The sequence below is a fragment of the Gambusia affinis genome, linkage group LG04, assembly GCF_019740435.1.
Source record: "Gambusia affinis linkage group LG04, SWU_Gaff_1.0, whole genome shotgun sequence".
Lineage (NCBI taxonomy): Eukaryota > Metazoa > Chordata > Actinopteri > Cyprinodontiformes > Poeciliidae > Gambusia > Gambusia affinis.
The window spans coordinates 31,981,361-31,995,242 of NC_057871.1; the positions used below are offsets into that span (position 1 = coordinate 31,981,361).

Below are 13,882 nucleotides of genomic sequence, written 5' to 3' on the forward strand. Positions count from 1 at the left end.
AGAATAGAGGATTTTGTATTTACTTTGTAGCCAGAGACTCTCCCAAATTCCTGGATCACTTCAATCACCGCCAGAATTGAGTTTTTCTGATCTGTCAGAAATAAAATAACATCATCAGCGAATAGAGATATTTTGTGCTCTGTGGGACCCACGGTGATCCCAGAGATTCGTGGATGGAGACAAATAGCTGATGCCAAAGGCTCAATTGCTAGTGTGAATAGTAAGGGAGAGAGGGGGCATCCCTGACGACAACCCTTCCTGATTTGAATCGCCCTTGAAAATATTTTGTTGGATACTATTTCTGCAGTTGGATTATTATATAATATTTTAACCCATTTAATAAAGTTGCTACCACAATTCAACCATTCCAATATGTTAAAAAGATAGGGCCATTCAACCCTATCAAAAGCCTTCTCTGCGTCCACTGAAAGAAGAGCTGTGTCTTTAGCGTTCTTTTTGAACCAAATAATATTCAGGGCCCTTCTAATATTGTGGTATCCTTGCCTCCAAACTACAAACCCATTTTGGTCTTTATCTATAATCTTTATCTATAATATCTGGTAAGATTTTTTGCAGTAGTAATGCCAATAGTTTACAAATTATTTTGAGATCAGAGTTAAGTAGACTGATGGGGCTCAGGTTTTCACATTTATTGGGAGGTTTACCCAGTTTTGGCAGGAGAATAATTAGAGCCTAATTTAAAGAGGGAGGCAAGGTGCCATTTTTAAATGACTCCATGAAAATGTCTTGAATGTCTTGAAGTCCTCAGCAATTTGTCCCTAAATTTTTTGCAAAAGTCGATGGGGATACAATCAGGTCCTGGTTGCTTATCAGATTTCATTCCATTAATGGCCCGTGCTAATTCCTCTTTATTTATTTCTATATTTAAGTCTACTCTACAACCCTCTGCAATGAGATGGATATGTAGTCTACATAAAAACTTGTTAAAACTTAAAATCTTACGGTTTATTAATGACTTGGTTGACCTTTTTTAGACGTTGTAGGCCCCTGCAGTTTCATGTAACCATTTCAAGATTTAAGGCTTGCGACATGTGAGATCCACCAAATTACCAGAAATGGAGAAGAAATAAAAAACAAAGTTTACCCCATACAAACATGAACATTTGTCAAGCTTAAACAACAGAACAAAACTCACAACATAACCCCTAATCCTAGGTTCCCACACCAAGTCTGACCAAGGGACTCCCTCCCCCCTCCTTCTGTTATCACGTGTGACCGACCCATACGCAGTGAGGAGCAGTCTAACCACTCAATAACCAAAATAAAAGTCTTATTACCGATGCTGTTCACTATATATAACAGTAACTTAATCTCCCATATATTTGCTCACGGGTTTGAACTTATTAGTATGCACACCAACCGATATGCGCACGCTTCCTCTTGCCATACCTAAGCAGAAGTAAATGTATTCGTAATAGATCCTTGCTGTTCCACCAGCACAAGCCACAAATTGTTAACTGTGTTTCTTTGCTAGCCAAGAAACCATATGGGCGTTTTTAACCCATTGTTAACACCCCGTTGGTTTTCTTCTGGATCTTCTGTAAAACCTCACGTGCAGCCGCCGCTGTTTTGAAAGCATGAGTTCGGTACTGACAAGTCACCAGCAGCTTGGCTGGGTGAGCCACCCCGTGGTGCAATCCCAGTTTGCGTAGCTCCGTGCTTATCGGGTCAAACTGCTTCCGAAGCTTGAAAAGACCAGCCACTGTATCTGGGTAGAACCGGATTTGATGATTCTGGAAGCGAATTTCAGTATTAGCTCTTGATGCAAGAGCAATAAGCTGCTTATTCTTGTAGCTAAGAAATCTCATTATTAAAGTGCGAGGCACTGCGGTGCTGTCTCTCCGGGGTCCAATTTGATGCACTCTTTCCACAGCCACAGCTCCAACACTGAGGGTCTCCGACAACCACTTCTCTAGGAACTCACATGGATTCTGCCCTTCAGCTCCCTCCGGCAGTCTGATAAGCCTTAGGTTGTTTTGTCTCGACCTAGCCTCCAGATTTGTAACTTCATCTTCCAAGTCTTTCTTCTTGGACTCTAGCACATCCACCTTAGTTTGTAGCATTTCTATCTCACTTTCCGCATCAGAAATACGTGTTTCGGTTTCTGTGATTCGTTGGGTACAGTCATTTATCTCTTTTCTTACACTGTCGATGAAGCCCAGAACTTCATCGAATCTAGAGGAGAAATCTTTCTGGATCAAATTAACAACAGAAAGTATTTCGCCCACCTTGGTGCTTTGAGACTTTGGGCTCTCTTCTCTGTCTGCGGCAGCCATCGCAGCCAAGCAGGAGCTAGCATTAGCTTTCGGCATTTCACCTCAAAGATGGTATTCTGTTAGCTTATTATGTTTCGCCTTTTCACTTACTTCTTGGGATGTTTTTGCGGCTTTAGGCATTATTCCAAACTCGCACACTCATTTGTCATTTAGTTCGTTCTGAAAGGAGGAGTTTTAGGTAAATTCTTTGACTGGAACAGCAGAGCGGTGAAGACACGCCCTCTCACATGGCCACCATAACCGGAAGTCCCTGTTTTGGGGTTTTGATTTCATTCTAGTTTCATATTATTCTGTTTCTTAATTTCTTTCTTTGATTAGATTAGCTTTGCTTCTGTTTTACCAGCTGAGTTTGACTAGTTATTTGTTAGTGTTAGATTCATTTTCAGTTATCCAGTTTGTGTACTCTCCCTCGCCCCCTGTACCTGCCTTCTGCTCTCTCCCCACATACCTCCAGCCTGTTTATAGTCAGTCTTCTGTTCCTTGTTGATTAATCAAGCTCACCAGTATATATACTATTCATTCTCAGGCCCAATACTTGCGCTGCAACCTTTTGAAGTGTAGACTTAATCCAAATGAATAAGGGTTCAGGTGGACTGGTTACAAGTGTACAAAAATTTGCTAATTGCCACAGTATGCTATGTGTTGCGACTTCAACATCCAAAATGCCAAACTGGTCACTAGGGTGTTGAAAGTGGGCTTTCATGTGTTTTTCCCCAGATCCTATTTGTCTTGGTGAACGTGGATGAACATCGTAACGGCAGACTCATGGAGTATTTCCGGGTTCGGCACTTTGACGCTCCTCACATCCGACTGGTAAATCTGACAAATCAAATAACCTACCAAATGCTGTCTGAGACTTTGGATGTAGGGAGCATAAAACAATTCTGCCAGTCCTACCTCGAAGGCAAGGCTAAGGTAAATCACACTCAGATATGCATTTTGGCATGAAGTTATGTGCCTTGATTGTTACATGTTTGTGTGCTTTAAACAGCCCAAGTTGATGAGTGAGCCTATTCCTGAAAGATGGGATCAGAAACCCGTTAAGGAGCTGGTAGGAATGACTCTGGAGAAAGTAGCCTTCAACCCCAACAAGACTGTTTTTGTCTTGTTTTGTAAGTAAACTTTACTCACAGCTGAATGTAATCTTTATTAATAACTTTAATATTAAGTAAAACATTTTCTGTTCTAGCTCAGTTTGAATAAATCTTCGATACAGCTCCTACATGAAAATGATCAGAGATTTTTGCCTTACTAAAAAATCATTACATACTTGGACTTATTGTATTGTGGTTGCATAAAGACACAATGATGAAATTGGCAACAAAATGTCATCACTTGGTCACTGGAGCTTACAGTGTGCCAACAAACACATAAATATACAAAAAATAATATATTGCTAAATACACATAACTTAGCATTTTCAGACAGTCTTGGTGGGGGGATTATTGGTGTTGAGCAACTTGATGGCCAACGGGAGGCAACTAGTAAGACTTTAGTATAGTACTTCTCAGTGTGGCAAAGTGTCAGGGGGTCGCGAGACGCAGGACTTTATAATAGCCTGGCCAATATAGCCTAGCCCAATATATATATATATATATATATATATATATATATATAGCTCCTCCGGCGGTGCAGGAGGAGCCATCATTTATTAAGCATTATTAATAAATGATGCTTGTAGAATTATTCAGATGTCCTTAAACACTCCAACAATGACAAAGGATTAAAACTGGATCTGTCAAGCTTCATCAAAACGTCAAAGGTAAGTTAATAAATTGTTTATGTGTTCACCATAATGCCAGATACTGTATATGTGTGATGTAGCGAACACGGACAATCTTCAAAAGATGTTATGCAAACTTTAAGTGTTTAGATTATGTGATGTATATATATATATTTGCTTATATATAGACATATATATTTATATACTTATAGATTTATAGATAGTGCCCAGCAAGTAGCTATCAGTCAAAGCTGAAATTAGCTTCCAAATGTAACTTCTAATTAAGAAAATAGCTAAAGGGCGATTATACTTAATTTTTCACTATCTGGAGGATTTTTAATGTGTTATACTTTAAAAACTACAACACCTAGACATTTCAAACCTATCTAGATTATTCTGTACTAATAGCAGAATAAATCAAACATTTGTGAAACCTTCTAATTGAAATGTGAAATTTATAAAATGTCAATAATAAATTTCAGAACATTTTTTGCATCTGGAATGCTGAAAGCTAACTTTACCAAGATAGAGAAATGTAAAATATAGTTAATGTTTTTTCCTCAAAGAAATTTTAAAGTTAATGAGATGCATATACACCCCATATATCTATTAGGTGATCTACTTCTGGTTCTTTTCTTTTTTTTGATTCTCAAGGAAGTATCATTTACATAAACGTAGGCTTCTACCTCACATGATTAACTTCAACATTTGAAATAAGGTAGACAGGTGAACCATCACATAACAGTCAAAACAAGAATGCAACTTCATTTTCCTGAGAAAGATTATAAAGAAAGGAGTAAAGAGAGTGTGAAAGAAGAAACCAAAAGATGAGAGAAAAGAATCAAGTTAGAAATGCAAAGAACAAACCGCAAAAAAATTTATAAATAAATACATAAACAAAAAATATAGTATAAAATAATTATGAAATATGGCTATCATAGGAGAGTGGATTGTCAAGAAGCTTTGATGAAGTTTGGTCTCAAAAATTAAATCAGAACCTTTACATTTTACATAGTCTACCCAAATCTGCCACCACTGACAGAATTGTTCAGTCCTGTGATTGAGGGAGTTTGTTATTTTTTCCATCTTATACATGTTAAATGTTATATCGATCCAGTCGTCTAAAGTTGGTTTGTCTGTGATAACCATTTTCCTGTAATGTTTTTTTTACTTGCTGCTAATAAAATAGTCATGAAATATTTATTTCTTTTTGAAGCTTCTTGAGGAATTATGCCAAAATACATAAGCTTGATCTCAAAAGGAATGTTCTGCTTGAAAATATCTTGTAAGGCACTATTTATCTCTTTCCAGTAATGATCATGGTTTGCGTTTTTATTTCTACATTTTCTCCAACATGCAGGAGGATTTCCATCATAGTGGTGTTTCTGAGCAGGTGTAATAAAGAATCTTACCAGATTTTTCCATCCAAATTCTTTCCGTTGTAGAGATTTATTATATTTCCATTGGTATCTCCACATTATTGTCCATTCCTCCTCCGTTATTGTTAAATTGCCCTCTCTCTCCATCTCCCATCTTGCTTTGATATGTAGGGTTGAATTGTTTTGAGATCTATTAGGTTTTATAGATGAGTGAAATAATTTTCCCTTTAATTTTTGATTTATAGGCATTAATAAACATTTCCATTAGGTTTATATTCTTGTCAGTAATTGGCCTAATTTTTAAGTTAACAAAATTTCTTATTTGTAAATATCGATAAAAGTCCTGTTTGTCCAAAGAATATTTTCTCTTGAGTGTTTCAAAATCACTGAAGATTTAGTTGTTCATTATTGTGCACAGAGCAGTGATTCCCTTGGATGTCCAGTCCTTAAACCTGGTGTCCAGTTGGTTTAGTGGGAAGTCTGAATCATATGCAATCCATTTAATGTTTGCCAGGTCGTTCTCTAGTGCATTTTTTTTAACGATAGTTTTCCACACTCTAAGGGTTGTTTTCTTCCACCAGTTATCTATATTATTTAGAAAACATTTTAGATTTGTGTCGGCCATAATTGCCTATACAGGAATGGGTGTCGCTTTTGTTTCAATGGTTTTTCATTGAGCATTATATGATGGGTCGCACCAGTATATCAGTGTTCTTGCTTGTGCTGCTAAATAATAATCTCAAAGGGAAGGTAACCCCCAACCTCCCATTTTCTTTTCCAGTTGTATGACCTTATATCCAATTCTAGGTCTTTTACCTTACCAAATGTATCTTGATATTAGTTTGTCCCATTCATTAAATTTTTTTTGATTTATTTCAATTGGTAAAGTTTGGAATAAATATAAGAGTCTGGGTAATATGTTCATCTGAATCGAGTCAATTCTTGAGCTAAAACTTAGAAAAGCAGTGAGATTCCATTTTGTAATATCCTCTTTAATTCTTTTTTGCATGGGAATATAATTATAATCAAATAGGTTTTCTAGGTCCTTTGGTATAGTAATGCCCAGATATTTAAAATGGTCAGTATGCCAAGCTAAGGGGTATTTGTTTTGGATTTCCTGCAGTGGAGTATAGTTATAAGACAGCATCTGAGTTTTGTTAGTATTAATTTTGTACCCTGATAATTGACCGAATTGTTTGAATAATTGCATTAAAACTGGGAGAGAGTGGGACGGTTGTGCTGCATAAATTAATGTATCATCTGCATAACAAGGCAATTTATGTTTTATTCCTTTAATATCTTTATTTTGTCTTATCGATTGGGCTAGTGGTTCTAAATATAATGCAAAAAGTAAAGGTGACCACTCACACCCTTGTCTAGCCCCTCTTTCTAAAGTAATTCTGTCTGATAAATGTCCATTAACTTTAATTCTCGCTGTGTTGTATATAACGCCTGTACTGTTTTTATTATTGTATTATGTACTCCAAATTTATGTAAAACCCTGAAGAGAAAATTCCAGTCAACTGAATCAAATGCTTTTTCCGCATCTATACTGATGACAATGGCTTTCAGTTTACTTTTTTGTATGTGATCTATAATATGTTGCGTCCTTCTGATATTGTCCTGTTTGACGTTATCGTATAAAACCAGTTTGATTGTTATGTTTTAGGGAAGGGAGAAATTCTTCAAATCGTCTGGCCATTATAGAAGTAAAAAGTCGATAATCAATATTTAAAACAAATATGGGTCGGTATGTTATGGGTCGCAATCCAGTTTATTTTTGACTTCTTTATGCATTACTGAGATTATTGCCTCCTTCCAGCTTGGTGGTGTTTGAGCTTTTTTCAGAATTCAATTTAGTGAAGGTAGGAGGATTGGCATCAACTCTTTCTGAAATTCCTTATAAAATTCTGCAGTGTATCCATCTGACCCAGGCGATTTACATGGTTTTAATCTACTTATTGTGTTTTTTAATGCTTTTTCTGTAATGTCTGATGTCATTTTTCTATTCTGTTCTTCGTTCATATAAGGTAGTTCTAGTGAGTTCAAATATTCATCAATTTCTTCTATAGTTCCTCCAGAGATTTTTAAATATAAGGTTTTATAAAATATTTATAAAGCTTCCTGGATGTCATTCAATTTGTTCTTTAACAATTTTGATTTAGGGTTTCTGATTCTATGGATTGTATTTTCTGCTGTCTCCTTTTTTAGTTTCCATGCTAGAACCCTCATAGATTTTGATCCGCCTTCATAGTCTCTTTGTTTAAGAAACATGAGGTTTTTCATAGTTTCCTGTGTTTCCATATCATTAATTTCATTTGTAATTCTCTTTAAATCTTCCAGTATATCTGGTGTAAATTTTTGTTTGTGTTTCTGTTCCAGATTTTCCAATTTTTTTAATGCAATTCTTCTGATCTTTTATTTCCCAAACTCTGTCATTAGTGTATTACCTTAATTGCTATGTTTTAATGGTGCAGATAGTGGTGATTTCTGACATGGTCAATATGGGCAACTGCCCAGGGCGTGAACTTTTTTAGGGACGGCATGAGACCTCTGCGGATTGTGGCAAAGAGATTGAACCAAAAAAAAAAATAAAGAGGAGTTTGAATTGATAATGATATTGGTTAAATTTATTTCAGCTCTAAGCATTTAATGAGAATGTGGAGTTTTTCTGAGAATATGAATACATAGTATTATACATTCAATTAATAGAATACGAATCTTTCAGATCAATTTAAGAAGCAACTTTCATCATATTTTGCATTTTATTGTTTCATGTGTTGGGCGTTGGTCTTGGTCTTGACTTGGTCTCAGACCCTAAAAGTCTCCATACACTCTGGTCTTGACTTGGTCTCGGGTTAGGTGGTCTCGACCAGTGGTCCCCAACCGGTGGACCAATTGGTACTGGGCCACGCAAGAAATAAGTAAATATTTCCGTTTTATGTATTATTTGAGTCTGGGGGATCTTTTATTTTGAAAATTCTTTAACCGGATTCTCTTGGTTACATCTAGGGCACCAACTTTGAACCCACAGCAGCAAAATGAGTAAGAAACAGATCACGTCTTTGGAAAGTTTCTTTGCAAAGGAAACAAGGCCCAGAGAAGAGACAGGAGAATGGATTTATCTAGGCAGGTGATTCCCATTTTCCAAGCTCTGCATGATATGGTGAGACGAAAAACCCTCCAGGCTGGGCATGATAAACAAATGGCTGATTAAAACCTGCTCTACCAGCTCAGTGACCTTCATCGATAACCTCTGGATCTACTGGCAGTGCTTTCACCTTTTTGGAAGAGGCGGATGCAATCTTAATAAACTTGGGATAAAGATACTCACTGCAAACCTTTTTTATTTTATCAACAAGGACAATAATATGATCATCCCTTCAGAAGAACAGGCTCGAGGATGTCTGATGAGGATGGATCCCTCTGCGTATCAGGAGCCAAAACAAGCTGATACAACATCGACTGAAGATAGAGTGACTGGTTCCCTTCCTTCTCGTCCCTCCCTCCCCTCCCCTCCCCTCCCCCCTCTGCTCACCCCCCTCTCTCACAGGATTCTCAAGATACCTATGAAGAAATGTCTTCTGGACCAGAGTTGCTTAAAGATGGAATGAATCAACAGGTTCTACTTGGAACGTCTCTCCTTAGCACTCATGTAACAGACCTCACTTCATTTAAGCCACCTGCCTCTGATTTCCCAGAGGATCCATCACTCTGCGTTTCTGAGGTCTGAGGCCGGGGTCTGGATTTTACCTTTACACCCATCTTACTCCAGAATGTGTCTGGCCCCCGGCACTGCAAAACAAGACATTACCTGTCTGGATCACTGCAAGAAAATTTACAACCAACAAAAACATAAAATACAGTGGACCTAATTCCAACGTCAGTCTGTTCCCCTGCCTAAAGGAACCTCAGACTGAAGAACCTTTGGCCTCCAAGTCACTAAAACTTAAACTCTTTTAAATAGGAGTCACGTGATGCAGTTACTCTGAGTGGACGCTTGCCCACTTCTCCCGAGCCAATTTGGTTTATTTTTTCATCCTTATCTAAGATAACAAGCTGTAGGCTCATCTTATAGCAACCGGACACCATGCCCAATCCTAAAACAGCCAAATCTTCCGCCTACAAACCAACTGAAGAGCCAACAAGGAAGAATACGCTAACTAGCAAAGAAGCTAACCAGGAAGCCCAACAGCACGAGGTGCTTGCTAGCGGCTCTGACTCTGTGGCCACCGATATCTTTCAATCTGTCATTGAGAAGATTTCAGCCCTGATGGATAGAAAGTTTACGGAGTTTGCCACCACTTTGAGTAACATCTCTGCTAAATTAGAAGCCAACACGGAGCGCATCACCGATGCAGAGCACCACATTTCATCAGTGGAGGATGACATGTGGACGATGGAACCCAGGCTGACAGAGCTGGAGTCAAAAGTGCGTATTCTGACCGAGAAATGTATCGACTTGGAGGGACGGAACCGTAGGGATAATATCTTGATTTATAACCTCAAAGAGTTTACGGAAGGCCGACAGCCAGTTTCAGTTTTTGAGAGATGGCTCCCAACTCTTCTTGGCTTGGAGTGTAAGCGGGGCGTTAATAAGATCGACCGGGCTCACCGGAGCCTTGGACCGCCAAGACCTGACCGGTCACGCGCTGTGATTGTTAACCTACATCACTCCAGAGATACATCCAGGATCCTGGCGGCGGCAAGGAAGCAGGCTCCGCTCACATACGAAGGCCAAACGATCGTTATCAGACAGGATATGACTGCTGCTGTCAAGGAGATGCGCCGTGCATTTAATGGGGTGTGCGAACTTCTTATCAAGAAGGAGATGAAATTCTCAATGAGATACCCGGCTGATCTATCTTTTTTGCACGGAGGGATAACCCGATCGTTTCGCTCACCCAAGGATGCACTTGCTTTCCTGGACGAACCGAACTGAGACCATGTTATGGACTGGTTGGACACAGACGCTGGACCTGACATGGAGGTTGATGTTCTACTTTTTCTTTCCTTTTCTCTTCGGTGCAGAGTTGCAAAGGTATGCGGCTAATTGTTGTTCAGATATTACACGATTTGGACCTTTGCTCACTCTGTGTCTCATGTGGATGAGCAATATATGATAAAAATGTGTTGGTTGCTTAAAATTTATTAGGTATACGGTAAAATTGATATGGCTCGGGTTGGGGTGGGGGGGCTTAGCTTTAGGGAGGATGTCTGGTCTTCTCTTCTTACTGGCGACTCTTCTCGGATTCATGTGCCCCCGTTTTCATTCTCTTTCTGCGGCTGGAGTTCTGGAACCGCACGGGGGGCGTGGGGGGTGGGAGTGGGAGTTTGTGTGGGGACCATCGTTTGGGGATGACTGTTCTTTCGTTCACGAGGGTTCTTTTTTTTCTTTATTGTTTACGCCAATGTACAATGTAAGCTACCTATTTTTCAGGTCACCAAACTGCCGATTTTTCAATTACTTTTTGTAAATTTATGGAGGTTTACTACAGCTCTTGGCACTCTCTTTCATAGAGTGTCAAGCTTTCTTTAGCTTTACTATGAGTGATCTCAAGATAGTCTCCCTTAATGTTAAGGGAATAAATAATGTGATAAAAAGACAAAGTATCCTAACATTCTTGAAAAAGAAAAACACAAAAATAGCTTTATTATCAGAAACCCACTTAACTGACAATGAACACCTTAAACTGAGGAGAAATTGGGTGGGCCAGGTGTTTTACTCGTCAGATAACTCTAACTTGTGTTAAGGAAGAGTATTTTAAAATTAATTAAATTTGGAAAAAAGTTTGGCTCTCTCTCTTCCTCTGAATCCCAGGTCCTCTCAGCAGGCGACGTGTGGTCACAAGGAAAACAACAATGCGTGTTGACATCACAGAATTATAGAGTTTAATCCAAATACAAAACAACGTATGAATTAACAACAAAACTGCAGAACAATAGAGATGCAAAAAAACAAAAAGATAGAGATAGAAAAGGCAAAGATGCGTCTTTGGAGAGAGCTGATGCATAAAGGCAAAATAGGAACAGCTGTCTGCCTTATTATTCCTGAGCACGAACTTTTATAGTGGAGGTGTGTCTTTCCTTTTTAATATATTCAATTAAGGCGTACTTCTGCTGGACCAACCAGAAGCTACCCTAAACACTCAGAAAAACTTAGAACTTCCCCTAATTTACGCCAAAGATCAAAGGCCATTTGCTCTCTGGTAGAACAATGGAGCAAGCAGCTGCATCCTGGTCTTCTGGGATCTAGGGCCATTTGGGCAAATAAAAGCATAAAACAATACTTCACAGATACCTGTGAAATTCGGAGTGTCTCCCGTTATCTTCTCCTTAAACAAAGCTAAATCCAGTAATTTGGTTCAAGGAAAGGTTACCTTCACAAACCCAGTTTCGCTCATCTGCACTCAACATCTCAAAAGATTCAAATCTTTGCCTTAAACCAAAAAATAACACATAAAATCAACAGAACAAAATGAGGTGCAATTCCTTTTTCTAACCTATGAAACATAACATTCAATCCTAAGCATTGTTACACAATCATTTTCCAAAACCCCCTTTAGCTTAAATCCTGAACAATTTTCTAATACTAAACTAAACATTTTCATTCAAACAATTTCCATTTGATTCAGATATTGTCCCAGATAGTACAATTTTCAAATACATTCATCATTTACTAGACTAGTAATTCTAAAATTAGATAATACCCTTTTAGTTAAAAATCTGCTATTAGTACTTAGAAAAATGTTTTAGAAATTAAATGTTAGTGGTTTTAACATTCTATGTTGTATTTAGTTTTATACCATCCCAGATGTTGGTTCTGGAAAACTTTTGATCTTCATTGAAACAAACAGGCTTCTCTCCTCCAGGCTCAAATGATACTGCCCTCCAGGAGATGCTAATTTTATGGCCTCCCGTGTCCTAATAACCCAACAGGAGGCTCACTGAGAGATCCCCTTGATCTGCATTTGGTTCCTGTATTTTGAATACTTACCACAAGCCTGTTCAAAATTAAGAAACTTATTCAAATAAGAATGTTCAATATATCTTTTACACATGCCGTAAGATTAACTGTATTAAGCACTAAAAATAATCATTTTTCTCAACACTTGCCATACTAATCCATCGTAGTCTTCCCTTTACATTGGAGAAAACTATGAGCGACAATGATGGCCGATATGTCCTTATCTCAGGATATCTTTATGGAGAACACATTTTAATAGGTTGCATATATGGTCCAAATTTATATGAGGCTACTTTCTTCCCAAAACTTTTATCGGATATTGCTTCTGTACACACACCGTATATTTTATTGGGGGGGGGGATTTTAATTGTATTCATGACCCATGTGTTGACCAGTCTCCTCCTAGATCTACTACAATATCAAGAAAAAGTCTGAGATTGCGAGAGTTTTGCCAAGACCTAGAACTGTATGACACCTGGAGAGTCACTAACCCTAGAGAGAGAGACTACACTTTTTTTTCTGAACCCCATTAAACGTTCTCTCGGATTGATTTCTTCTTATCTTCAAGAATGGTGTTGGATCGAGTAAGAAATTGTTCAATTAGCACATGTACAATCTCCGATCACTCTCCTGTTATCTTATGTATTAGCCCACCTTATGCTAATCCTGCTTCTCGCCACTGGAGGATGAATCCCTCTCTACTGAGTTATCCATCTTTTATTGATTACATTACAGATCAGTGGAATCTCTTTATGGATACTAACAAGACTCCAGATGTCAACCCCTCGTTGCTGTGGGAGACGGCTAAAGCTTTTATTAGCGGAAGGGTCATATCATATACCACAGCTCAGAAAAAAGCTGCCATTAAAGAACAATTACACTTAGAAAGAACAATACAACAGACAGAGTTACAATTTAAAAATACACCTTCTAGAGCACGCTCTAAAAAACTAGAAGCAGCTCGGTCAGCTTTAAATCAATTACTAACAAAACAAGCAGAGTCGTCCATCTTCTTTGCTAAACACAGATTATATCAATCAGGGAATAAACCAGGCCAGCTACTAGCAAGACTAACAAAAGGCAGAATGGAAGCAAACACAATTTCATCATTACAAGACAATAACCGAGACAGACACCACAAAACAACAGACATTAATAGGGTTATGAGGGAATTCTATCAAAAACTGTACTCATCTGAATGCGATTCGTCCAATGCTAAAATAACAATATTCTTAAGTGGAGTGACTCTCCCTCGCCTGACAGAGGAACAACAAGAAGTCTTAGGTGCTCCAATCTCTCAGAAAGAAGTCAGAGAAGCCATCACCTCCCTTAAGGGTGGAAAAGCTCCTGGACTTGACAGCTTCTGTCCAGAATTCTATAAGAAATTAAGCCACCTCGTGGTAGGACCACTTACTGACATGTTTATACACTCGTTTGGGCGTGGAGGCTTGCCGCCAACACTTAACCTGGCGAACATTAACCTCATCCTTAAAAAAGATAAACCATCAGACATCTG

The 13,882-nt window shown here is 38.3% G+C and overlaps 1 protein-coding gene across 3 annotated transcripts in view; it reads left to right on the top strand.

Annotated features, from left to right (window-relative positions):
• zgc:136472 (uncharacterized protein LOC678514 homolog) overlaps window positions 1-13,882 on the top strand; it is a 33,402-nt gene that overhangs the window by 14,431 nt on the left and 5,089 nt on the right. For all 3 annotated transcript variants that reach the window (XM_044114738.1, XM_044114739.1, XM_044114737.1), the window contains 2 exons: window positions 3,015-3,212; window positions 3,289-3,409. In XM_044114738.1, the coding sequence (XP_043970673.1) occupies window positions 3,015-3,212; window positions 3,289-3,409 (319 nt within the window). The remainder of the gene's footprint in view (window positions 1-3,014; window positions 3,213-3,288; window positions 3,410-13,882) is intronic.